The sequence below is a fragment of the Thermobia domestica genome, chromosome 1 (genome assembly GCF_964235325.1).
Source record: "Thermobia domestica chromosome 1, izTheDome1.hap1.1, whole genome shotgun sequence".
Taxonomy (NCBI): domain Eukaryota; kingdom Metazoa; phylum Arthropoda; class Insecta; order Zygentoma; family Lepismatidae; genus Thermobia; species Thermobia domestica.
This window is the reverse complement of record NC_137454.1, coordinates 17882742-17910399: the sequence shown is the minus strand read 5'-3', so window position 1 is coordinate 17910399 and position 27658 is coordinate 17882742. Positions and strand designations below refer to the sequence as shown.

The 27658-nt window shown below is 37.6% G+C and overlaps 2 protein-coding genes across 2 annotated transcripts in view; both read right to left on the bottom strand.

Annotated features, from left to right (window-relative positions):
• Positions 1–27658, bottom strand: part of nkd (NKD inhibitor of WNT signaling pathway naked cuticle) — a 266099-nt gene that overhangs the window by 53416 nt on the left and 185025 nt on the right. The gene's annotated exons all lie outside the window — the stretch shown is intronic.
• LOC145683613 (uncharacterized) lies at positions 4461–11676 on the bottom strand. The gene is made up of 2 exons (XM_081754954.1): positions 4679–11676; positions 4461–4579 (listed from the first exon to the last, which is right to left on the bottom strand). The coding sequence occupies exon 1, from the start codon at positions 8863–8865 to the stop codon at positions 4960–4962; it is 3906 nt and encodes a 1301-aa protein (XP_081611080.1). The 5' UTR covers positions 8866–11676; the 3' UTR covers positions 4461–4579; positions 4679–4959.

Sequence of the window (27658 nt, the reverse complement as noted above, 5' to 3'; positions counted from 1 at the left end):
TCAACAATACTGTACAATCGACTTTCATTTCTTTGGGATATGTAAAGCCATTTTCCGAGCAGTTCTTTGTGGCTTTACTTAACGCAATAACTTAGAAAACTACTACTACTACAAAAAAAAGTTGTTTTCCAGAATTGTGTACTTTAATTTGTTAACATTAGTGTTGCCAAGTCTTATAGAAAGGGAATTATGATCCACCAATGAATTTAAGCCTTTCGAATCAATACGAAAATTATATTTACTGAAGCCAAGTAGTACAATAATAGAAAGGAAATAATTTGTTGTTCTGTTTTCACAATGAATGTCTTATAATTAGTGTGTCGTCGTTTTCGTTACGAAAAATCAAATAGATACGGTCGCGCAGCCAGAAATTTTCATTAGGAGAGGGTCCAAGCTTCGGGTAAGGGTCCAAATACTACAAACCACTACGCCTATGTAGTATTGAACGCATATTATTCTGCATCCGAAAACACAAGTAATTGCAAAATACTTCGACCGAATCTTTAGAAAAAAATATATGATAGAACTAGATTGTTTGTGTAAAAGAACGAATACAGGTAAAGCGTAAGATCAAATTTTCGTCCTACACCAATAATTTCCTTGTTAACAAGTATAGTTGTATTGAGAAAATGTACAAATGTTGAATTAGGAACTTCGGACCCAGTGGACCCTGAAATTTTGCCTGGGTAAAACGGCAAAATATGGTTTAGCCCCTCCCTTGATCATATCCTGGATCCGGCACTATATATATATATATATATATATATATATATATATATATATATATATATTTAGTCTAGGAATTAATTCGTGCGGGTGGACAAGAGATGGCGCAACGAACGGAGCGTCCCACAGTTCCGTGTATCCACACATGTGTTGCAAACCCCTGTCATCGCGTATCGTTCGTAGTATAGGGCAGTGGATTAAAGCGTCAACAACACCAGTTTGTAGTTAAGTGAACATGGCGCAATTTGTGCCTGATAAAGTGTTTTTGTGGGGTGTCCTGCTGCATTACTTTAACATGCAGAAAAGTGCGACTGAAAGTCATCGTATTTTGGTGGAAGTGTATGGTGACCATGCTCTAGCTGAGCGAACGTGTCAGAAGTGGTTTGCACGGTTTAGAAGTGGTGATTTCGGCTTGGCAGACCAAGAGCGAGCTGGACAGCCAAAAAAATTTCAAGACGAAGAATTGACAGCATTGCTCGAGCAGGATTCGTGTCAAACGCAGGAACAACTTGCAGCAGCATTAGGCGTTGATGAAACAACAGTCTCCAAACGCTTGAAAGCCATGGGAATGATTCAAAAGATGTCACATTGGGTTCCACATGAATTGAAAGACAGAGACGTTGAAAGACGAAAAACCATTTGCGAATTGCTGCTTCAACGACAGAGCAGAAAGGGGTTTCTGCATCGAATTATTACGGGTGATGAGAAGTGGATCCATTACGAGAACCCTAAACGAAAAAAGGCCTGGGTGAAACCAGGTGAACCAGGTCCATCACAACCAAAACGAGATATTCACTGTGCAAAGGTTATGCTGTGCATATGGTGGGATATGAAAGGTGTGGTGTACTATGAGCTGCTGCAACCGGGTGAAACTATGAATGGAGAACGTTATCGACGACAATTAATGCGTTTGAAGCAAGCTGTGGCCAGAACACGACCAGAATGGGAGAACAGACATGATAAACTTATTGTTCAACATGATAACGCTCGCCCACATGTCGCAAAACCGGTCAAAACCTATTTAGAAAATGTCGGATGGGAAGTTTTACCCCACCCGCCGTATTCACCAGACGTTGCTCCTTCGGACTACTACTTGTTCGATTGCATGAACAACGATTTGATTGGACAGCGGTTTACTTCTTCAGAAGATATCGAAACATGGGTCTCTGACTGGATCGCTTCCAAGGATGAGGACTTCTTTCGCCACGGAATCCGTACATTGCCTGACAGATGGGCGAAAGTGGTGGCTAGCGATGGACAATATTTTTCTTAAGGTATTTATGTATTTTGTGTTTGTACTACAGCTTCAATGTGTGCGTACCAACCGCACGAATTAATTCCTAGACCATATATATATATATATATATATATATATATATATATATATATATATATATATATATATATACAGTGCCGGATCCAGGATATGATCAAGGGAGGGGCTAAACCATATTTTGCCGTTTTACCCAGTGTAAAGCAGGATTCAAGCTCATTTTATCCAGTGTATATCTATATATATATGCGAGGATCCAAGGGGGACTATAGCCCCCGGACGCTCAGGACTGAATAAAATGAGTTTCAATCCTGCTTTACACTGGAGAAAGCAGCAAACTATAATTTAGCCTCTCCCTTGATCATAACCTAGAGTAAAAGTGATAGGAGTAGTAGTGGTCCGCGTATGGCGAACTGAGTCAGCAAAAATTCCTCGATTCTGATTGGCTGAGAGAGGTCACGTGACGTTAGGCCCCGCCCACGCGGGAAATTCAAATTTTCCAGGTCACGTGGTATGACGTCATGAGTCACCCTGCGGGGAAATCCCTCATTCTCTTTTATGACCGGGATTTTTGAAATTTGTTCCCTTTTACGGGTAAGATGTGTGATTCTGATTGGTTGACAAATGTCACCCTGCGGGGAAATCCCTCATTCTCTTTTATGACCGGGATTTTTGAAATTTGTTCCCTTTTACGGGTAAGATGTGTGATTCTGATTGGTTGACAAATGTCACCCCTGCGGGGAAATCCCTCATTCTCTTTTATGACCGGGATTTTTGAAATTTGTTCCCTTTTACGGGTAAGATGTGTGATTCTGATTGGTTGACAGCTGTCACGTGATCTTAGACCCTGCGATATTTGAAATTCGTTCCCTTTTACGGGTAAGATGAGTGTTTATGATTGGCTGATAGAGGTCACGTGATCTTAGGCTCAGGGATTTTTTAAAATTCGTTCCCTTTTATGGGTAAGATGAGTGGTTTGGTACCTTGAATTTGATTGGTTGATAGCGGTCACATGATCTTAGACCCTGGGTTTTGAAATTTGGGTATCCTCTTTGATGAGTACTTTGGTACTACGATACTGATTGGCTGATAGAGGTTACATGATCTTAGACCCGCTACACGCTGAACAGGTCACATGGTATGACGTCATGTTTTACCCTTGCGGGGAAATCCATTACTAATTCGTTTCCTTTTACGGGTAAGATGAGTGCTTTGGTACCTTGATTCTGATTGGATGATAGAGATCACGTGATTTTAGGTCCTAGGATTTTTGAAATTAGGGTGTCCTTTCTGATGTATACTTTGGTATCTCGATTCTGATTGGTTGATAGAGGTCACATGATTTTAGACCCATCACACGGTGAACAGATTACATGGGAAAACCCCTCACTCATTTGTTTCATTTTATGGATAAGATGAATGTTTTGGTACCTCAATTTTGATTGGAGGATAGAAGTCACATAATCTTACCCTCACCCCAATGCTACACATTCAGAGTGGTATGACAGTGATCACCCTCGACCTGGATTTTTTTTAATGGTTATCCTTTTTGGTACCTTAAAGTTCCCGTGGAGGGTTCAACCCATCCTTAAATAACCCTTTTTTGGTATCATGATATTGTGCTGAAGTTTACATTAAATATTATCGTTCTCTCTTTGACAGATAAGATGATTCTTACCTTGATGGAGATCCTGTCCTTGAATTAGTAGCCTATGTCTTTGGAAGTAACAATGGTGAAAGAGGGGTGTTGCTTGTAGATTTCTTATAACACATTGTTGTGAGTTTAAGCGATTTATTGCTCAGTAAGCGCTTCATTAATGGAAACAGTGTTGCCAGATTTTTTTTACCTAAACTGCTCCGATTCTTTTCGAAACGGTTCCGCAGAGTGCAAGAAATTTTAAACTAAAAATTTTTCGAACTAAAAAAAATTTGTAACTAAAAATTTTAAACAAAAATTTTCAAACAAAAAATTTTCGAACTAAAAATTTTGAAACAAAAATTTCAAAAAAATTCGAACTAAAAAATTTAAACTAAAAACTTTCGAACTAAATTTTCAAATCAAAAAATTTTCGAACAAAAAATTTTCGAACCCAAAAAAAATTCGAACTAAAAAAATTAAAAATTTTTCGAAAAAATATTTTAAACTAAAAACTTTCGAACTAAATTTTCAAATCAAAATTTTTCGAACTAAAAATTTTAAAAAATTTCGAACCAATTTTTAAAAATAAGTTTCGTACTAAAGATGTAAACCACATTTGAAAATTTTCAAATCCAAATTTTTTCGAACTAAATTAAAAATCAAATTTTGGACACTAAAAAATTCTTTAATTATTTTTTCGAACAAAATCATGTAAACCAAATCTTGAATATATTTTCCACCTTAAATTTTCAAGATTACCATGATTTGAAAACAAGTGTTCAGGGTTTCAAGAAATAATAAAACATATTTTTTTTTCAACTTGTTGTATTTAACGAAAAGTATGTGCTCTTCCTATACATGTTTATTAACATAATAAATACAGGATCTAGTTTAATGAATATATTGGACGTATCATCATCTTCGAATGTTGTAGACGTATCCTGTAAAGAAAAAGAAGAAACGACGGATTACTTTAAGAATTTCTTTTTTCTGAAACAATAAAAATGAGTCAATATTGATAAGAGAGAAATAAAACTTACTCGTAAATGATGGATGTGCTTAGGCTCATCTTCCCCCTCCTCGGGTACATTTCATCCACTGAAGTTTACGAACTTTTTCTGGGTACTGCATTTTTCTAGGTGTTGCTCCTTTATGGTCAAGGTTCCCCCTTGGGTACGAGATGACTGCATTTTCTTCCACTGATGGTGTTGTTGATGGTTTATGAACTCTTGTGGGTACTTCATTTTCTTCTTGGTGTTGCTGCTTTGTGGTTAAGGAAGGGAAAGAAGAAAAGGAAAAGGAAAAAAAAGAAATGTCGGCCTTATTGGGTGTTTACAGTTTTTTCTTCTTCATCTTCTTTTTCCAGTTCCATCTTCTGTTTTTTAACGTACCCGTACGGAACCGTATCATAAGAATTGAATTCTTTAAATCGACGTTTTGTGTACTGGATACTGTACATTTTTTCTTCTTTGCGTGTGACGATGGTATGGTCTTTGGTCCTGCATATTTTATGTGGGATAGTGATGGTGACTTGTCCACGGCATTGATTTGTAATCATTTCTTTTAGCGTATTGAAATTTAATTGTTGTCCTGCATTGTAATTTAATGTAAATCCTCTAATTTTGCATATGTAACTGGTGACGTTGGTATCCGGATTGTATATTTCTAGGCTGTAATTTTTTGGTCCTCCACTGACAAATGTCTTGATGTATGCTCGTGGTCCGTAAGATTCCATCTCATTCGATAAGCATCCCAAGTACGTTGAAGGTTCAATGGTTGGCTCCCCGGGCTTCTCCGTAAATATCACAGAATCCGTGTCGAAATATAAAACACGTTCCTGCAACATTTCCAGGTACTTGTACAGTTCCAGACGTGCCTGACATGTTGTAAATGCACCTAACACGACATTGGTGTTTCGGTTTTGAACAGGCACATGTTCATTGTACTCCCAGAACGCATACAACATCGTATCATTGATGGGTACAATTTGATGGAGTTTAATGTCGGGGGAAGTGAGTTTTTCATAAAATTCTTCCGGCCGATCAATAATTGTGGTCTGGCTAAAGTTTGTACGCTGGCAAAGCTTTCCCCATAGAGAGTTCCCACAAAGCTTAGATAAACTTCTTCTTGCAGGATTATTTTCAATTTTGGTCGGATCCAATGCAATACCTTCACGCTCCAGGACGGTTTGTATGAATTTTGATTTGTCTTCTTCGGTCACACAGGAACTGGGCCAGCCAGACGCTTCCATTTTTGATTTTAAAAATGTATTGATATATTCCGTGAACAAGCCACCTGTTTTCGTGATGGGATCATATTGTTCAATGTCATAATCCCAAATTTCAAAAATTTCCACCGGTTGATATCCTAATTCTACTGCTTTCTGGATTTCATATGATACCCATGTTCCAGTGAGGCATCGCTCCTGATCGTTGTGTGTACACGTTGCTGTAGGGTCTGGGTTCATTTCTTCGGCACACGCAGCACACAGTGGAAAGAGTAGTTTCTTGTTACATCGGTAAGGCAGGAGACCATGATAAAGATGTTGACTTGGTAATATCGACATTTTGATTAGACCATTGACTTTATTTATTGGTGGTATATTTTCATCACCCTGTAGATAAATTCGTGGATGGCCTACAGGGTATTTAGCACACTTATTGATGTAAGGATAAAGCGAGACAATATCGAAATATTTTATTACTTCCCCCGCTTTTTCATCGACTTGGTGGTACAATTTCACGCAATTGGTCCTTCCTCCAAAAAAGCTATCTCTTGGATTTAATGGTCTGCGGTTCATGTACGGGTGATTCTTCAGATACGTCGCCATTGCAGGATTTTGTTTTAAGAACTGATTAAATTCGCACTCCCACATTTCATGTACAATGTACCCCAATTCACGCAGTCTTGCATTTTTGCGTTGCGTTCGTTCATAACGGAATTCCATGATGTCTTCTGGATTGCTGTAGATGGGCTGATTACGGCCTGTAGTAAAACATACTTTACACCCGTGATAAAAGCAGCCGGCATGCTCGTAGACGTGCTCCTCTAACGTCTCAGGATCTTGGTAGTAACCATCAACATGGAATCCCGCAATAAACACTTCTTTTTGTCGGGCCGCATGTAAGATTTGTTTTTCTTCGGTTTTTTCAATGTAGGCCAGCCATTGCATTGCAGCGATCGATTGGGTACTTCTCCATCGATAGCCATGTGCCGGTAGAATTCCAATGGTATTGGGTTTAAGGAAATTCCGGCGAAATACTAGATTGGAAGCACTGGCAATCGTGATCGTCTCCAAGAAGGGATTCACTTTGGTTTCTGTTTCAAATGACGTCATAAACGAAACACATGCTTGTCGCAGTACATTGACATCTTGAATACAATATTTGATAATTTCTTTCTGGAAATCAAACGTGTCATTACGATGATCGTTGTACCACTGCATGAACTTGTTTCTGTCTTCGACGGCCATTTCATCTGCACCATAATACTTTGTTTCTGGAAGTGGTCCAATATACGATTGATTCTCCTTGGTGTTGAAGAAATGCGGGAAGTAGCCTTTGGTTGCGGGTAAATTGAACGCTTTTGACAATTTACTTAATGCCATAGGTAGGAAGTTCAACGAGTCAATGAACGTCAGATTATTCAAGGTTAAACTCAGTATCTTGGTCCCATTTAATATGACGTCAGGTCTCCATTGGCATTGTTCTACCATGGTCTTTAGGATGAAATGTCCATCGTATCCCTTAGCGTTGTGCGCGACACAGAAAATCCTATTTATATTGGGACGACGTTCCCGCAAGTACTGGAGAAAATTATAAACTGGATCCTCTCCTTGGAAAATATGCTGGCGCTGACCACACGTACTGCAAGACTGCTGGATATTATCGTTTTCAACACATGCATAACATACTTGTTGTGCAACCAATAAATTTGGAATGTGTACATACGTATTATCGCCAATATTCGTGTCCTGCATAGATTCTATATCATAGAATATCAACAAGGCTTTCTTTGCGTGCATGAGTGAAGGAACACCAGGTTTCAAACATTGTCGATCAGGAAGCATAAAACATTGATGTGATCCCGGAACAATCTTCTTACAAACATTGCAAAAGATCTCATTGCAATCATGAAGTCGTTGTCCTGTATGCACAAAAGAATAAACTCTGTAGCATCTAGTACATTGCTTCACCATTCTGCATACAGGTTCCCCACGATGATATACAATATTACGATGATTGTTAAAACATTCTTCGCCGTAAAATTGACGATTGCAGTCGTTGCACTGCACTAGCGTTTGGTTCTTGTCGCATAGAGGTCTCTGTAAACATTTGGAGCATGTTACAGGACAATTTTTCACATGTCTGTTACGTTCACTGTATTTTTTATGGCACGCTTCACAGTAGAACTTGGTTGCAAAACAAGCAGTTAAAGATTGGATGATGTCAAAATGGCCAGCCAAACAAATCAAATTTATGGGAGTGCGATTTTCATCGTTCGGTCCCTCGTACATGATATCATGGCCTGTGAAACTGGTGTACACTGTAATTTTATATTCTTTGAGGTATGCCTGGAATTGTCGAATTTCATTTACACTGGCACCATGATCCAAATTCACTCCTGCATTTGCACATAGCGCATCGACTTCTTGGTCCACAACACATTTTGATTGATCTTTATATTGCTTATGTCGTTTTACATCTACATTCTTGTATTTTTTCAGGCCAATAGCAATAACAAGGGCGTACGCCAGGCACCTTGAATCTTGATTTTTTACACGTACAATCCCACGCTTGCAACGTAATAATTCTTCATTTTGAAGTACTCCTTGCCGCAAACCACCGCCGTAGCCACGTGGAATATCCACACGATGAAAATGCACGGTGAATGGTTCGTGCAGGAGAAATGCATTGTTACTTTGTAACACTCTTTCGAACGAGGCCCACATCGTTTCCAGTGTCAAGTTTCGTGCTTGGCGAAAACTCACCCAAAATGGTTTATTCGTGTTACGTGGCGATATTACCGATAAACCAACCATCGCCTCATCGTCGACATTGGCTAACAAATGGTCTAGCATTGCTTGGAAACTATTATGTACATACTGTATGATATCGGTTCCTACGGGCGGTGCGTTGAATTGAACTTCGAGCATTCTGCCTTCAATGTTAAATCGTCTATAATGACGAGTGATTTCATTGCGAACAGTAAAACCCGATTCGGCCATGGTTAATAAAAGGAGAAAACAAACAAACAGGTACAATTACGGTAAAACAAATATGTAATGGGAAAAAAGGAATTGAGCAGCGTGAATTTACTACAAAAGAAAAGAAGAAAGAAAAATCTTAATCACCTGATAAACAGGAAATCATAACATTCATGATAAATTCTTAACTAAGCAATTCATGTAAAGGTCCTGAGTTTGATTCCTGGCGGTGACGTTCAGAATCTCATTATGAAAGCATATGTACTAGAAATCAAAGTTTTTTAAAAAATAATTATGTTACTGAAATGAGTGTTTTATTGCTGTCAAACTCGAGAGCATTACATCAGCATGTAACTGACCTACCATTCTATAGTGATAAAAAGAATGCATGAAATGAATGAATGTTTCATCAGTGCTGAGATGTGACAAAGTACGCGTAAGCATTTTTTCTACTCACAACGACCTTAAATGATGCGTTTGCAAGTTGAAGAGACTCATCGAACATTAACGATACACATACGTAATTGTCGAAACAAAATCTGTATAGCGTATTTTTTATTATTATTGTGACTAAGCGGTTAGCGTACATGGTTCGGACGTGGAAGGTCCTGGTTCAAGCCTCGGTGGGTTTGCTTTCCACGTCGGGGCATGTCAAGCCTTTTCTGTAATTTAATATTCTCACACGTTATCATACATTCTTTTCAAAACTAAGCTAAATGACTGACGTACACCTCATAATACATAAACGTACATAAATCGTCTATAATGACGAGTGATTTCATTGCGAACAGTAAAACCCGATTGGACCATGATTAAAAATGAAAACAAACAAACAGGTACGGTAAAACAAATATGTAATGGGAAAAAAGGAATTGAGCAGCGTGAATTTGAGTTGATTTTTTGATTTTTTAGTTTAGCGTCCCTTTCAGCAGCGAGGCTATATGAGACGTGGACCTACTGATTAACGTGGAATCCGAACCACATGAGCTCCCCGCCGGGAATCGAACCCTGGTCTCCCACGCCAAAGGTACGTATGCTAACCGCTTAGTTCGGGAAATCATAACATTCATGATAAATTCTTAACTAAGCAATTCATGTAAAGGTCCTGAGTTTGATTCCTGGCGGTGACGTTCAGAATCTCATTATGAAAGCACGTGTACTAAAAATCAAAGTTTTTTAAAAAATAATTATGTTACTGAAATGTGTGTTTTATTGCTGTCAAACTCGAGAGCATTACATCAGCATGTAACTGACCTACCATTCTATAGTGATAAAAAAAGAATGCATGAATGAATGTTTCAACAGTACTGAGATGTGATAAAGTACGCGTAAGCATTTTTTCTACTCACAACGACCTTTAGATGATGCGTTTGCAAATTGAAGAGATTCACCAACCATTAACGTTATACATACGTAATTGTCAAAAAATCTGTATAGCGTAAATCTTTTAACCAAATATTCATGCACTCTTTTTTATTTAAGCGGTTAGCGTACATGCTTCTAACGTGGAAGGTCCTGGTTCAATCCTCGGTGGGTTTGCTTTCCACATCGGATCGCTGTCAAGTCTTTTCTGAAATTTAATATTCTCATGCGTTATCATACATTCTTTTCAAAACTAAGCTAAATGGTTGACGTACACGCCTCTGGCCTTGGTTCAATCCCAGGTGATTGCTCGAATATCACGTTAAGCTGAAGGGGCCGCTAATGCTTTTAAAGGGAATCGAACCATATTATTCTCAGACATAGTTTCTGAAATTTTGTAATGCATTCTTTTCAAAACTAAGCGCACACATTTTTCTGGCCATGGTTCAATTCCCGACGGGTGCTCGCTGAAGGGACGCTAAACCATATCGTTTATCGTGCTTACTTTTAATGTGTGGAGGTTCCTGATTCGTACTCCCACTTTCCCATTCCACTAATTTCTTCATAGTCTAAATATTTCGTACTAAAAGTAAAACAGTGTATTCGTGATCCGCCCACAAATATAAAATAAAAATGATTTTCGAATCTTGTGTGAAAAATAAAATCTCACTGAACTTACCTCAAATTCAATGAACACAAAGTCGGTGCAGTAAAGCTTCTTAAATAAAGACACTTTTCAAGAACAAACCTTCTCACACGATAGTTGAGAGCGATGTAGGATTTGAAAAATGAAATTTAGATTTTTATTTAGGTCGCTGCGAAAACGATGTCACCGTCAGCCAATCAGAAACGAGGAAATTTATAAAATGACATCACAACGAACCAATCAAAACGCTCGCTGCTTTTGTCATGAATCACGAACCAAAACGATGTGTAACAATCGATCGTGACGTCATTCACGTTTCTCAATAGTTACAACATCTAGTATCGCAATTCCGATGCCAATTCCCTTCTGCCAGGATCATGTCACTACTTGTCGTAACTGTGACGACATTTCATTTTCCTCATATTCCATACGAGAATGTCAATGTTTGCTTTTTTTCCATGAATCATGTTGACACGTTCGTAGTAAAACAAAAAGTAATGCGATCCGCTGACGTTTGCATTTTTTCAATCATATGTGCTTCTATGTCGTCACACAAAGAAGTCTATCAGCATTTTATTTTAATCCACGAACGAAAGCGTTACACTGTCAGATTTATTTTCTTAAAGTGTATGTGTATCCTTTTCAAGGACCATGGTTCGAAACCCACCAAGCATAATTAAATCCGAATTCATTCATAGCTAAGCGGTTAGGATACACATCTTTGGTTTGAAAGACCTGAGTTCGATTCCTGGAGAAACATTTCTTAGGATTTTTCTAAACTTGGTTTCAATTTCTAGTTCGAAAATTTTAAAAGTTTAGTTCGATAAAAAGTTTGATTTGAGAAGCGTTACACTGTCAGATTTATTTTCTTAAAGTATATGTGTATCCTTTTCAAGGACCATGGTTCGAAACCCACCAAGCATGATTAAATCCGAATTCATTCATAGCTAAGCGGTTAGGATACACATCTTTGGTTTGAAAGACCTGAGTTCGATTCCTGGAGAAACATTTCTTAGGATTTTTCTAAAACTTGGTTTAAATTTCTAGTTCGAAAATTTTAAAAGTTTAGTTCGATAAAAAGTTTGATTTGAGAAGCGTTACACTGTCAGATTTATTTTCTTAAAGTATATGTGTATCCTTTTCAAGGACCATGGTTCGAAACCCACCAAGATCGATTAAAACCGAATTCATTTAAGCGGTTAGCATACACATCTTTGGTTTGAAAGACCTGAGTTCGATTCCTGGAGAAACATTTCTTAGGATTTTTCTAAAACTTGGTTTAAATTTCTAGTTCGAAAATTTTAAAAGTTTAGTTCGATAAAAAGTTTGATTTGAGAAGCGTTACACTGTCAGATTTATTTTCTTAAAGTATATGTGTATCCTTTTCAAGGACCATGGTTCGAAACCCACCAAGATCGATTAAAACCGAATTCATTTAAGCGGTTAGCATACACATCTTTGGTTTGAAAAACCTGAGTTCGATTCCTGGAGAAACATTTCTTAGGATTTTTCTAAAACTTGGTTTAAATTTCTAGTTCGAAAATTTTAAAAGTTTAGTTCGATAAAAAGTTTGATTTGAAAATTTTTAGATGTGATTTACATCTTTAGTTCGAAACTTTTGTTTTAAAAAATGTTTTAGTTCGACAAAATTTTGTTTCAATTTTTTTAGTTCGAAATTTTTTTTGGGTTCGAAAATTTTTTGTTTGAAACTTTTTTGTTTCAAAATTTTTAGTTCGAAAATTTTTTGTTTGAAAATTTTTTAGTTACAATTTTTTTTTAGTTCGAAAAAATTTTTAGTTTAAAATTTCTTGCACTCTGCGGAACCGTTTCGAAAAGAATCGGAGCAGTTTCGGTAAAAAAAAAATCTGGCAACACTGTTTCCATAATTGAAGCGCTTACTGAGCGTTTAAAAAATCGCTTAAACTCACAACAATGTGTTATAAGAAATCTACAAGCGACAACCCTCTTTCACCATTGTTACTTCCAGAGACATAGGCTACTAATTCAAGGACAGGATCTCCATCAAGGTAAGAAAGCTGGTAATCATCTTATCTGCCAAAGAGAACGATAATATTTAATGTAAACTTCAGTACAATATCATGATACCAAAAAAGGGTTATTTAAGGAGGAGGTTGAACCCTTCATGGGAACTTTACGCATAACCATAAAAAGGGAACTAAATTCTAAGATCCCGGTCTAGGATGGATCGCCGTCATAGCACTCTGAATGTCTAGCATTGGGGGTGGGGGCTAAGATCATGTGACTTCTATCCACCAATCAAAATTGAGGTACCAAAACACGCATCTTACACATAAAATAAAACAAATAAGTAAGGGGTTTTCCCATGTAATCTGTTCATCGTGTGGCGGGTCTAAAATCATGTGACCTCTGTCGGCCAATCAGAATCGAGGTACCAAAGTATACATCAGAAAGGACACCCTAATTTCAAAAATCCTAGGACCTAAAATCACGTGATCTCTATCATCCAATCAGAATCAAGGTACCAAAGCACTTATCTTACCCGTAAAAGGAAACGAATTAGTGATGGATTTCCCCGCAAGGGTAAAACATGACGTCATACCATGTGACCTGTTCACCGTGTGGCGGGTCTAAGATCATGTAACCTCTGTCGGCCAATCAGAATCGAGGTACCAAAGCACTCATCAAAGAGGATACCCAAATTTCAAAACCCAGGGTCTAAGATCATGTGACCGCTATCAACCAATCAAATTCAAGGTACCAAACCACTCATCTTACCCATAAAAGGGAACGAATTTTAAAAATCCCAGAGCCTAAGATCACGTGACCTCTATCAGCCAATCATAAACACTCATCTTACCCGTAAAAGGGAACGAATTTCAAATATCGCAGGGTCTAAAATCACGTGACAGCTATCAACCAATCAGAATCACACATCTTACCCGTAAAAGGGAACAAATTTCAAAAATCCCGGTCATAAAAGAGAATGAGGGATTTCCCCGCAGGGTGACATTTGTCAACCAATCAGAATCACACATCTTACCCGTAAAAGGGAACAAATTTCAAAAATCCCGGTCATAAAAGAGAATGAGGGATTTCCCCGCAGGGTGACTCATGACGTCATACCACGTGACCTGGAAAATTTGAATTTCCCGCGTGGGCGGGGCCTAACGTCACGTGACCTCTCTCAGCCAATCAGAATCGAGGAATTTTTGCTGACTCAGTTCGCCATACGCGGACCACTACTACTATAGGGAACGCGGGTGACGACGTCCCCCCCGCTTCCAGAAAATTTGTGGCGTCCCCTCACTTTCTGATAAAGTTACAGTAGGCAAAGTTAGGCACGGGCGACGGCGTGACGTCATGCGTCCCTTTACTTTTTCAGATCCACTCTTACCCCTGTATATATAAATCTATTCCAGCACAATCCAAAATTACCAACTGCATGAGATGGGCATAAAAGTTTGTTTTCTTCGAAAACTGCACATTAGAATTTACTTTCGAGCATTATATATTTTGTATATTTTGTTGTTCAAATCTGTGATATCTAGAGATTGCTATGTCTTATCTTTGGACAAGATTCCGTTAAAATTTTGGTTTAATTAGAGAAATCACTGAAACGAGAGAATTCTTTTCTTTTCATAATTTTGTTTCCATATATATTATATATATATATATATATATATATATATATATACTGTGGCGGATCCAAGGAGAGGGCAATAGGGGCTATAGCCCCCCTTGATGTTCAGGTTTACACTGGATAAAACGGCAAACTATGTTTTAGCCCCTCCCTTGATCATATCCTGGATCCAACACTATATATATATATATATATATATATATATATATATATATATATATATATATATATATACTAAAAAAAGTAAAAGACTGCCATTATATAATCTACGATTGCATCTCCCCATAGCTGATGATAGGAGGAACGCAGGAATGGGTCTCGACTCCCCTCCTTCCCAAAATCCCAACTTTTCGGTAAATTTAGTCTAATTTTACGAATGATTTACAAATTTGAATATAATTTATCCTCACATTTATTTTGATCTCCCCCCCCCCTTTCGAAATAAATTTCTACCTAGACCTACATGTCTGGTTGATGCCAAATACTGGTATGATTAATATGGAGGAAGGTAAAGAATTCACGCTTCGGATTGTTTGCTTTTGCTTTCTTTTCAAAGTAATTCACAACAAAAGACATTCCTTAGATGTCCAAAGAACATATTGGAACATTGTCAAAATACTCTCGAGACTTTTAAAAGTATGTCTGCAGAAGGCAGAGCATTCTCAATACATCTATAGAGTGTTTATCTCGGAAAATTAAAGTGTGCTGAGAAACTAACTACCTAGCACTGTGGCTTATAAAACTTAAAGGTTCAATGCCGCGTTCACAACAGCTCTTCACTGACTTCTATCCCTAGCCAATTGCATACAGTTTCTACTTCCTATTCCTATTTCTGCGGGTCCGAATATTCGTCTCAGAATCTTGTTCTCAAATACTTTCAGTCTACGTTCTTTCCCCAGAGAAAGCGACCATGTTTCGCAACCGTACAGAATGAAATACTAAAGAGATATTTCATGATAATAATTTATAATGAAATATGTGCAATGTGTCTTGGGGATTTCCAAAGAAAATATACTTTAACATCGGCCAAATTTCTAATGCTTCATTTCCGAAACCCGAAATAATTCCAATGTGAACCAGTGTGAATAAACGCATATTTTTCGAGGTACAATTGGGCATCTTATGGGCTGCAAAAGCAATGGATTCAAATCAGACAAAACTACAAATGCTTCTGAACCTTCTATGTGGATCATTATTCCAGTAACTTAAGATTCTAGACCGCCGTAAAGCCACAAAATGAGTGCCGATACTCGATTATGTAGCACTGGCAATAACTTGCCAAATAAGCATGTCGAACTGCTCTATTTGCTGTAACATAACAACCAATCCTTCATAGTAATTTGTAATGTAAAGGGAAATACTCTAGAAATTGACTGCTGTATGAAGGATATGTGCTTTTAGAATGTAAAGAGTTGAGTGAAAAAAAGAGCTGGCAACATTTGGAGGTTCCTTTCATCCCATCGCAGTGGTCACAAAACGAAAAGTAGCACGTTCCAGTTCATAGAATCTCTTTGGCGCCGCTTCTTCAGCGTTGCCAGATCTTTCGGTGTATGTACTTCTGACAGAATTACAACTTCTGTTTCATGTAAATAAGAACCGAAACAGCTTTCATGAAGGAGAGTCACGCTTGCGTTCTTCTTCTTCTTTTTTCTTTCTTTCTTTATTGCCATTCTTCTCTCCTTTTCTCTACTGCACTCTGTATGGCGGTTCCTTTCCTTTTCCAGCGCAGTGACCGTGTAACACCACGATAGGAGGAAGAACAGCAAGATACCAACAATAGCTGTACAGCTATAATTTGAACATATACCAAAAAGTACGTTACAAAAGTAGACTTGCTACGTCCATTGCTTTCATAGTCTTCAAAGAGCGATTTTTTTTTCAATTTTGACTCTATACGAAGCCGGATGTTTAGCGGCACGCCACTTGTGCATCTGACCTATTGTTTTGTGTTATTGCTTTACGTCCTTATGCAATACATAGATCATGAAGGCTCATCACTTCGTCTGATCCACTACAGTACTTGTTGGGCGAAGAGTTTTGAAGATTCGTCACTACCCGAATTGCTAGGTCATCTCTTTGTTATATTATTGTTTAGTCACAGTTTATAATTGGGAGATCAAAGTTCATCCACAATCTTCCATCGTCATCTATTATTTTCGTTAATATTTACATTAAAATTGCATTAAATAAATAACAAAAACAATTCGACACAATAAAATGCAGTGATATACTTGACGGACTTAGATCTGTACCTGTGGGTATAAAACCTCGGAACGGAGGTTACGGAGGAAGAAAAGAGTTAGTAACTTTGATGGAAAGTAAAATAGTAAAAGAAACATATTATTCAACATGAAAATTTCTCTACAAACTGACACACACACACACAAATTCATCGATCTTAGCACAGAGATAGTAAAGAGAACAAAAGAACACAGCCACTAATATAAGATAAAGTTCACAATGTTTTATTTTCCGCTTCTAAAAAAGACATCCTGCAGCCGGTCGAAACGAAACAAAAGGATCACTATAGTTCATTTTATCAGAAAATAGACGTTCATGTGTCCAAGTAAGGTTTCAGGACATATTTATGAGAAGCATGACGCTGTGTAAAACGTAAAACAGAGCGGGCTCAAAACGTCATTCGTATGGGAGAAAAGGGTTTTCTTACACGGGGTTGATGTTGGTTCCTCAGATCCGAATTCTACAGCAGGCCATTCAGGCACTTTTCTGGGATTGAGTATAGCCCGCTCCCCCAGTGATTTTTAACGAATCATAGTGATTCTAACGATTCATATTAGTTCATAATGAATCGGAATCGCATGTTATAAAGATTTAAGATGTAAATCTTGTGGTAAGGAAGCTTTAGTATAAGTAGTAGTAGTAGTAGCAGCAGCAGCGATAGTAGTAGTAGTAGTAGTGGTAGTAGCAATAGTAGTAGTAGTACTAGTAGTAGGAACGGGTTAGAAGCCCCGCAGAGGTTGGTTGGGTTCTGTTCTCGATATAAGTAGTAGTAGTAGTAGTAGCACTAGTAGTAGTAGTGACTCCTCCAGTTCCAGTGACAAAGAACTGGGGAGAGCGGGCTATACACAAGCCCTTTTCTGCACTGGTATGCGTAAAAACTAGGATCGAACCTCAAAATATGTATATGAAGATCCCTTTCCAATGTTTTAGTATTATTTTCAGTATAAAGCGACTTCATAACTATATCTGGAACTATTTTATGTGAGAGTGTCTGGCACTATAACTATAGTACATGAAAAGTTATTTCGGCCAGATAGCTTGGTTCCTTAGGTAGTAGTGGCCAGCACATTGCCTACCACAAACCATTTTTTCTTCCTTCCTAGACAGGACCGTTATTTTCTATGAACCAGCTCTAATGTAGAGGCAAAATAGTTTGGTGGGGAACGACCTATAGGAAGTTGATCTTGCATGAAGGCCTGTGCACCGGTCGTGGATTGAAGCCCATGTTAATATTGGTCTCACTCTTCATAAGCCAGGTGTTCCATAAGAACACAAACTGACACCATTAAGTTTTTATGTTTCATTCAATCGGCGATCACACAAATGCACGCATTCTAACCTTGTAAAGTATGGGGCACTGCACTCTAAAAAACATTTCAAAAATTGTATCCTAGTGCCAATTTAAGAGAGCAAGTGTAAAATCCTAATTGTAGGAGATAGTAAAAATAAACAGCGAACAGGTATCCTACCAAGGAAGGGAAGATGAGTGTATTTTTGATAAGCTTGTGAGTGTTCAAATAGCCATGTCTAGTACGTTTGATAATAAGCTTTACAATCGGCTGTACTCAAAGGCTGCCACTATCTCTGGATTACAGGCATAAACAAGGGATTTCTATACCGCTATCTCTCGGCCTCTTATCCTTTGTTCTTCTGCCGACCGTCTTTTACGACCACAAACGAAGAGATCGTCACTCGTTTTTTTTCTGTCGCGCCTCCCGACTCTTCAATCCACACACATACGTATATATAAAAACCAACGATGAAAGGAGATCAAATCGCCGGGCAAGGCAAGTACAGGTAACTGAACTGCAAATGGGGACTAAATCAGATTTTTTTTTTTTTTAATACTAGGATGACCCAAAAATAATCACGGATAACGAGGGAAAAAAATATAGGATAACTATACAAATAGTATCTGCAACCAGATAGTATAATATGGGCTGGTGTGGTCACGTTATTTGTTTGGTCGTTTTATATATACACAGGGTGTTTCATAATTATTCTACTTGTAAAAAGTGCCGAAATTGAGTGAGTTATGGGAAAGTGAAATTTTAGGTCCACTTAACACAAACACGCCACGTTTGTAAAAGCATGGATTTCAATGCTCTGAAACTATAGCCACTTACATTTTAAACTTTATTCCTGGGAGAAAATGGTAAATTAATATTTTGAAAAAAAAAAAATTGTAAAAGAGTAACAATTACTGTAATGTGAAAGAATTTGTAAATTTCTAAGAAAAAGCACACGAAGGTAAGCATAAGTTCCATTATTTGTAAGATATACTCTGTGAAATATATCTTTAACATTGCTTACATTACAGTTCTTCTAACGTGGCAATGTGGCTTAACATAATGGTTCCTTCCTTCCCAATTCCCCAGGTAGTGTCATGACGGGCTGACATGGCCATAGAGGCTCTTCAATTTGCAGTTTCCACAGATGGAAGAATTCTTATTTTTTTTTTTTTTTTAATGCTGTATGATGATAATGCTGAAAATAGGATCACTCAAGAGTTGCAAAATAACATTAGATGCAACTCATTATTTGCAACGAAAATCCTCTGCAAATACGCTGGGACGTTCATACAAAACCAGCAGGGAAAATTTCATAAAGTAGCGTGCTGCAAATGCATGTGTCATGTTTAACGTCGAAAACGTTCGTAAGTAACAAAGCACAGCATGCAAATATGTTTGCTGGCCTTATCATCTCCACTGCACACTTTGTGAAGCTATATGTATTGTAATTTATCCGCCAGGAGATAACACGGGCGATACAACAAGGTTAATGATAAACTTTTACCATGAACAGAATAATTTATATCATGTTTCCATCAGAGTAATGGTTGCGTTGCGTTCTCATAATTTGTGCTCTGGATAGGTTATCTGAAGGAGAAAGTGTTAGGATTTTGGTATTCAAAGTAAGTCATAAGAATGCAAATAAACAAGAGATTTGGCGTATATGGGTGTTATTGCTCCGTATTCACGAGGTTCCGTGATTGAGTTTCGTAATCTGGTTGGCTTTTTTTGTTTTTTAAGCGATACAGTGTTATCAATAAATAAGTCTATTTGAAAACACAAGTGTTAGATCATACTTTCCCGTTTTCAATTATTGATCGTATAAGATAATTCAAAAGAGCACATTTCATTATTTTTTAACAGACGATTTTCCCGTAAAAAGAAGAATTGAACAATAATGGAAGTCTTCGGACATTTTGGGCTCTTTATCTGTATAATCGAGGCTACCTGAAAGAACCACAATGGGGTGTACTTGAAAGAAAATGTATGCGTAATTAGGATGGACCTACAGCCATTGCTACACCCATACTATTTCCTTTGCTACTCATCATTTTCCACCACCATTTGATCTCACTAACGTAAGTAGATCTCACTTGTGAATTCACGCAAGGTTTACCTCTTATAGAGTACTGCCATGCGTAAAATTTACGTGCAGCCATCATGTTTTTGCTCACCTTCTTTCCATCACGCCCCATATAGCCTCTTATTTGGTGCAGTGAATTAATTAACTATGGAATAAAATACTATATGGGAAAGCTAATGGGAAGCAAGGGGTGAACAAAAAGACGATGGCTGTACGTAAATTTTATGCATAGTCTAGAATAAAGAATTCTTGTTAAAAAGACTATGCAATAGGCCTATGGCCAGACTTAGGAGAGAGGTTTGAGGAAGTAAAAACTGGATTGGCTAGGAACAGGATATGTGGACGCTTTGTGTCTAAACCTCTGAGCTTCTTAAAACCATGTACTTCCACAAATGCGAAATTTTAAGGACCACTACATTATGTGTGTATCTATATATATGCCTTGTCTCCTTTCTACGTACGTATGTTCGTGCTTCTATTTTCTTCCTATGTTTGATAACTTTAAAAAATACTCCAATCTTTACAGCTTCTAGAAATTCACACCACTGTCCCGTAACAACGCTGTTAGCCGTCAAAGTTGAATTTGGGGAGTTTCGAGGCAAAATTTGTAGGTATAGATAGACTGTGTTTTTTAAAAAACAAACACTTTCGCTCCATTCCTTCACGAATCCACTTTTAACTCTGAACTGAAAGGAACGAAGTAACGGTACATGATTTATTTTTCAACGGAAACTGGGAAGAGAATGCACGGAGACGAGTACAAAGTATACAAAAAGAAACACGAAGAGATATGCAGTTTTCTGTTAAAATTGGATGGCGGTACAAATGGTTGCGGAGCGAAGCAAGGTATGGATTTAGAAACTTCCTAAAACAGGACTCAAAGTGTTCCTGTTCCACGGAACTAGTGCTTAATGGCAAAATCACGATGTGACAGTGACATGGGAACTTGATGTACTCTATATTAACTGTTGAGCACCACAACACACCTGCTGTTGAAATCAGACACTGCAGAACAAATGATAATCAGCTAGCCCTTTTGTTATTACTCGAAAGCAAAAACATGTTCGTGATGTGTATACAAACTGTAACCAAATACAAACTTTCGCCAACTAATATATTCATTCGCCACTTCCCCCCTCCCACAACGACCAGTCATCAAAACCTCGACAGGACTGCTAGTAAAACACACATTCAATGGTGACAGAGCACGATTTTTATTCTCCCCAATTTTTTTTTTTTATTTCCACTATCACAATTATAGTCAATTGCATAATATATCTTTCTTTCTCATGGTCGTTTGATCTGAAAAGATAAATGCAACGCTGCTCTCCATTGGACCTTAAACGCAATAAATTCGGTAATTAAAACCGTTGGTCGCCTTTCCCCTTCTCTTTCCCTTTCTTTTCATTCCCTCCTCTCCTTCAAGCCAATAACTACAAACTCATATATTCGTTCTTGCTTCCATAGGCAAGGCGTATGGGATAATGGCTCATTCAATCAACGTCCTCATAAAAATATTATATTAAATGTTCTCTATAATGTTTGAATAGCATATATATATTATTAACTATCCTTATTAATATACTAGCTGAAATATCCATTCTTCGCAGGGGTCAGATCAGGGGCGGATCCAAGACGGACTTCTCGGGGGCGATGAGTTGTAATATTACTACTTTTAAGAGCTCCAAACTTTGGGATGGGTTCTATTTATAAATAAAATAAGAATGTTTCCTCTTATTGAGGGGTTCGTCCCCCCTGGATCCGCCCCTAGGTCAGATAAAATATCTACGTAAACAAACTGAACAACGAAAGGAAAAAAATCAGTCATTTTCTACTACTTTTACATATCCCGGTAGACGCCCCCTGAAACCCCCTGGTTAGAATTAAAAAAAAAAAAAAAAACGTATCTGGCCCTCAGCCGATGGGGACTGTATTTGGAAGTCAACGCCTGTGGGAGTATCAACATTGATCTCAGCAACCGCGAAAACTATGTACTTAAAACTAATATAGGTCATTTTGGATTATTTTTATACTGTATGTCTCGGTACCCCCCCCTTCCCCGCAGGTAACCACGGACCCGCATACAATGGTAACTGAATTTGAAAGTCATCGCTTCCATTAATAGTGACCGCGAGAACTATGGATTTGACATTAATATCGGTCATTTTGGATTACTTTTACATCTCTCGGTATCCCCCCCCCCTGTGACTCCCTGTCCGCAACCGAATGGGGTGAATTTGGAAGTTTTTTGCGATTGGAGTTTCACCATCAATCTCAGCAACTGCGAAATCTATGAATTTGACACTAATATCGGCCAATTTCTACTAGTTTTTTACGTCCCGGTAAACGCTCCCCCTGAGACCCTTCTAGTTCGAATTTTGAAAAAAAAAAAAAAAACCGCTTCGTCTTGGTCTGTAGTCTGGACCAAGGTATCCTTGACCAAAAATTGGAAACTCTTGGTCCACTCGTCTGGTACCAAAGCCGCACACATACCGACTGACAGCACACAAACTGTTTGTTTTATTTATGTTAGATAAAAGAACGCCTGTAGGTGTCTGTCATTAGATTTTCGCATAGGGAGAAGTCACCTTAAGCTACGAAAGTTTGTAAACAGACAGATTTTTACTAGATGTAAAGGTGTACGAAGCAGTTTTTTTTTTAATCCACTCGAGAGGGACAAAGTGGATCAAACTTTATAAAAAAAAATTTAAATAAGATACAGTGAAACCTGTCTTTAGCGGAATCGATCGGGACTTGCAAAAATTTCCGTTAAAGTCAGGTTTCCGCTTAGTGGAGGTAGACCTTTCCTTTCTTAAAAAAAAAAAAAAAAAAAAAAATACATGCTTATAAAGGGGCATACTGGGAAAATATATTGGTGTACGTACATTGTTCGATTACAGTACTTCTTTCTTCCACGAATAAATACACAAAAAAATTAAAATGAATACAAAATATGCTGTGCACACGTTTTCTTTATTTTTCTAATAGCCAAGCAGGATTTCTGTGTACATTGTTGCTTGGCTGCTTGACTTTCCGCATACACTATAGCCTGAGAAATTATACTAAGTGAATCAGAATCAATTTTTCGTAAGGCAAATTTTTGCAGTTCCTTTAAACTTCTGAGAATCTTGGTATGTATTTATTCTACACTCTTTTTGGAACTCGGTATCCTATTCCTCTTCTTCCTCTATCTCGTTTTCTTCTTTCCGACATTCCGTATGATTCTTGATTAAGTTGCGGGGATTAAGGACAATTTGTGGGGGTCAATATGAGTAGTGGTTGGGGAAGGTCAACACTGTCCAGAAATATTTAACAAAAGAACGAACATTTTATCGCAGACAGTGTAATGTATATGTCTCACTGAATGTCTAAACATCTTTTAAACGCTGTAGTCCGGAACTCAGAATTTTCCGTTAAATGTTTATTTTTCTTTCCGTTGTCCGCGTAACACAGTTTCCGCTTAATGGAGTTTTACACGTTTTGTTCTACAAAATTCATGGGACCGTGAAATATTTCCGTTTAAGACAGTTTTCCGTTTAATAAAGGGTCCGTTGAAGACAGGTTTTACTATGTACAGCGAATCATGCATGTGAGGTAGGCAACCCACTAGTTTTCCCCGTTGTCCAGGTTGCATATCTTCCAGATCTTTGAATTCTTTAACGGGCATGGGGCAACGCCGAACAAATTGTTCGTGCTGCATAAACATTATTCTTCCCGTGCAAAGAACACGGTGTTCAGATATACGATACTGTTCTGTGATGGAAGTATTTACAAAAGGAATTGTAACAAAGTAAATACAACAATTTGGCAATGCTTTATGAATCTAAACACCGGGCCCTTTAAAGCTAATATCGCTTTAAGCAGAGCGATGTGTGGACAGTACATAGGCCTCCATAACAATATGGTAAATCTGGGTATCATAGTGCTCATCCAACACCAAAAATTCACCGAGACGCACCAAATGCATGCGCTCTAAACATGCAGTTCGTTTGTAAAATTAAAATGTACTACAAATTCCCGTACGAGTATTACTATCGCCATGGTTTTTATTTTAGTTCTGTGAAAAGACACAACACAATTTATTCAGTTTTAATGTCCCAGGATATTCATTACATTACAGGGAGTTGAGACCTTAGTGGAAATGGAAGGCGGGACCAGATATTAGCGAAGTCAATACGGAAAGGAGTAATTTTCCAACCTTTTCCAGTATTCCAGATATTAGTTACACGCATTCTTGGTTAGTACCAACAGCATTTCGCACAACAGGGACAACTACATCTAGAAATTGACAATTAGACAGCCGACACGAAAATTGTCCGCACGCGGGCTCCTTCGTCAAAACCATTCCTACATAAACAGGGAAAAAGAAATACTATTCCCGATTCTCTCTTCCTTGGAAGTAAGTAATCTTCTTTTACCATTAAATGTTGCTACTTGCTTGACCAGAAATACGTTAAAAGCTTCCGCCCACTTTGTACTTAATTGTACATAGATAATTATACCCAGTTCCGGAGTCCGAAGTGACGACATGGCATTAAACTAGGCTGTGAGCCAGAAATACGTATATACATATACCAGAAGGCCATCTTTGATTAGGCACACTACAGACCGATCACCTCACCTCTGCAATGTGTATGAATATATGAAAGGTACGTATTTATTCGTATGTGCCTATTTTGTGTGTGTGCTGTTCTGAAGAGGTGAAGACGGAAAAATGTGTTGAAGGAGCCACTCTGTGGAGTATAGGTTCCGGCGGCGAACTTCAAAAGACTTGGCAGATGTCTGATGTACAGGAGAAAGGTTGAAAGGTTCGTGTAGATAGATTCAAGAAGACGACTATCCATTTATCCAGACGTCTGTCTGTCCGCTAGCCAACGAGGACAGACAGCACTCGCCGCTCCTTGTTAGCTTTCTTCTTCTTCTTTCTCGTGTTTTATTTTAACTTCCACTGAGTCCTTCCTCTTCTACTTTTTATCCCACTTTCAACTCAAAGTTCTGCCTCTCAATTGTTTACAACTTTGAACATATGCCACATACACACACACACACACGAGGGCGCAACATACATGTTTCATCACTCTTTGTTCTGAGGGATGTGAAAAAAAAAAAAACTTTATCCATGCTTGCCAAAAATTACGCTTTGGAAACTGATTTTTGGTAAGCAGTAAACAACAGTTTCTAAATGCATTTTATAGAAAATCCATCTAAAATATTGTAAATTACCTGTTGCTGAAGGCCCACCGTCATCCAGGCGTCTTTTACTATGGTATGGTTTGCGCTCAGCACATTGGCTTTAATCATTATTCTTTCTGGCTTTCTAAACTTGCGACCACTACCTCCTAAGATTCAGTAATATTTTGTTTTAATTGATAATTAACTTAACCTGGACTGTCTACACATCACATAATTCTAATATGTGCATGTATCTCCTACCCACTTCCTCACTGTATCTGTACATGACCATTTCACAGACACAACTAAAGCCTCACAAAGAGAGCGAATTGCTATAGTCAAACATATAAAAGTAGCATCTTAATATATAGATGATAGGGTTTTTGTGTGCAGCTTGGAAAAGGGATCGTCTAATGGAAATATTTTTCTTACAAATCCATATCCGAGCCTCATTGCGGTCGTACAGGCCTTTTAAAGTTGCCATTCAGATTATAGCAACACGCCTGCAATGTTCGTCAACCTGCTATACACAACTCTTCTACTGGTTGCCTAACACAAGGATATGAACGCCCTAGCGACAATGTTAATTTTATGCGATCAAAATGACTCCTAAAACGCTAGAGAAAAATAACATGTTCTCTGAAAATTTCAATGAGAACTGGCAACTCTATACAAAATTCGGAATCGACCGGTGAAACGACACGTTTCTTGTGCTTATTATCTTCGAGAAAACATCGTTGAAAATAATTCGCTAAGAAACACATAAACGTAGCATTTTATTAATTTACTAACTGAAATAGACGTTCTTCGCACGGGGAGAATACGTTTATGAGAAATAATTGACTCCCTTTCCTACTTAGAATATTTATTTCAATGAAAGTGTAATAATAATAATAATAATAATAATAATAATAATAATAATAATAATAATAATAATAATAATAATAATGTTATCATCTCTTAGATTTGTTAAATATTCCAGTGAATACTGACGTTCAGTTGCTTCTGGAACTGTACTTTGTTCATAAATCCTATATATGGATGTATGTGTGTGTGTATGGTCCAGCAGAACTCTTGAACGCCCGGAGCAATTTTAACCAGACTTGATACACATATTACTTATGATCTGGAAAAGAGTACTATCGCGGTACACAATATATTCCAATAGTGAATGTGGTATAAACGTTGGTATATTACACCTTTCGTGAGCCCCTCGTGGCGCTGACTTCTGGATGAAACTGAGAACGAAATCAAGGCGTAAACGACACGGAAGTTTCTCGTCTCATTCCGTCTCGTGGGAAAATACTATTACATACCATACCACTCAGTTCTTTAATTTGAATTAAGAACGTTTGGTAGTTGTTTCTTAACACCCTGTATAATACATAAAGTGTTGTAACAAGAAAGAAAAAAAAAAACAGTAGCAACCAAGACGGTAGCAGAAAACGAGCATTTATGCAACTCAAGCGAGAACTATCTCCCCGACCTTTTTCCTTTTTTTTTTTATTTTAAAAACTTCCACTTTGATTTGCATTCCAATGCTTCTCCATGTCAACACAGCGGCCATAATAACAAACGAAACAAAACCAGTTCTGGTGTGAAACATGCAGAACAAACATATTTTCATTTCTTCTAACTACTCTTCGCAAATAATTCAGACTATCTTGAGAGAGAGAGAGAGATAAAAAAGCAAGATTAAGAGATATCACGCCACGTTATAGAAAAAAAACCATGAATAATTCAAATTACTTGTGTACGTGTTATGTAAATTTTTCCGTCTAGAAAAAAAAAAAACTTGCAAGAGAAAAAAAATGCGGTTAATGTGATCTAAATTGAAAGTACAAAGAAGCGTTGTCGCAAATGACGAAAGTTGAGAGGTTATATAGTAATGCTGCCGCACCATTATAAAACACAAATGTGCATATCTTTTCTCAACATTCTGTTTTGAATATAAAAGAACTCCAATCTGGAGTTTCACAATATCTAACACATAATGGTAACTTCTACGGTACTAATATTACATGTGTATATAAATGTGTATAGGCTACGGTAGTAATTTTTTTTTTTTTGCTTGATTATGGAATTAAAATATAGGGCCTATATAGTTAACATATAAACCAACTCGCGTAATTGTTGCGAAGGCAAATTTCTTACAAAACACATAATCTACGTGATAAACACATGGATATATTAAAATGATAAGTTATTTACATACAATGATACATATAATATATATACATTGTATTGTATATAAAGTGTTCCTGGATTTTAAAAAAAAGAACTTTCCACGTATTTTACTTGCAAAACCAAAATTTGTACAGAACTCTAACTGAGAGACGCGTAGTTATGCAGCTATATACACACGAAAATCATGTGTAATAATATTTAATTTCAAA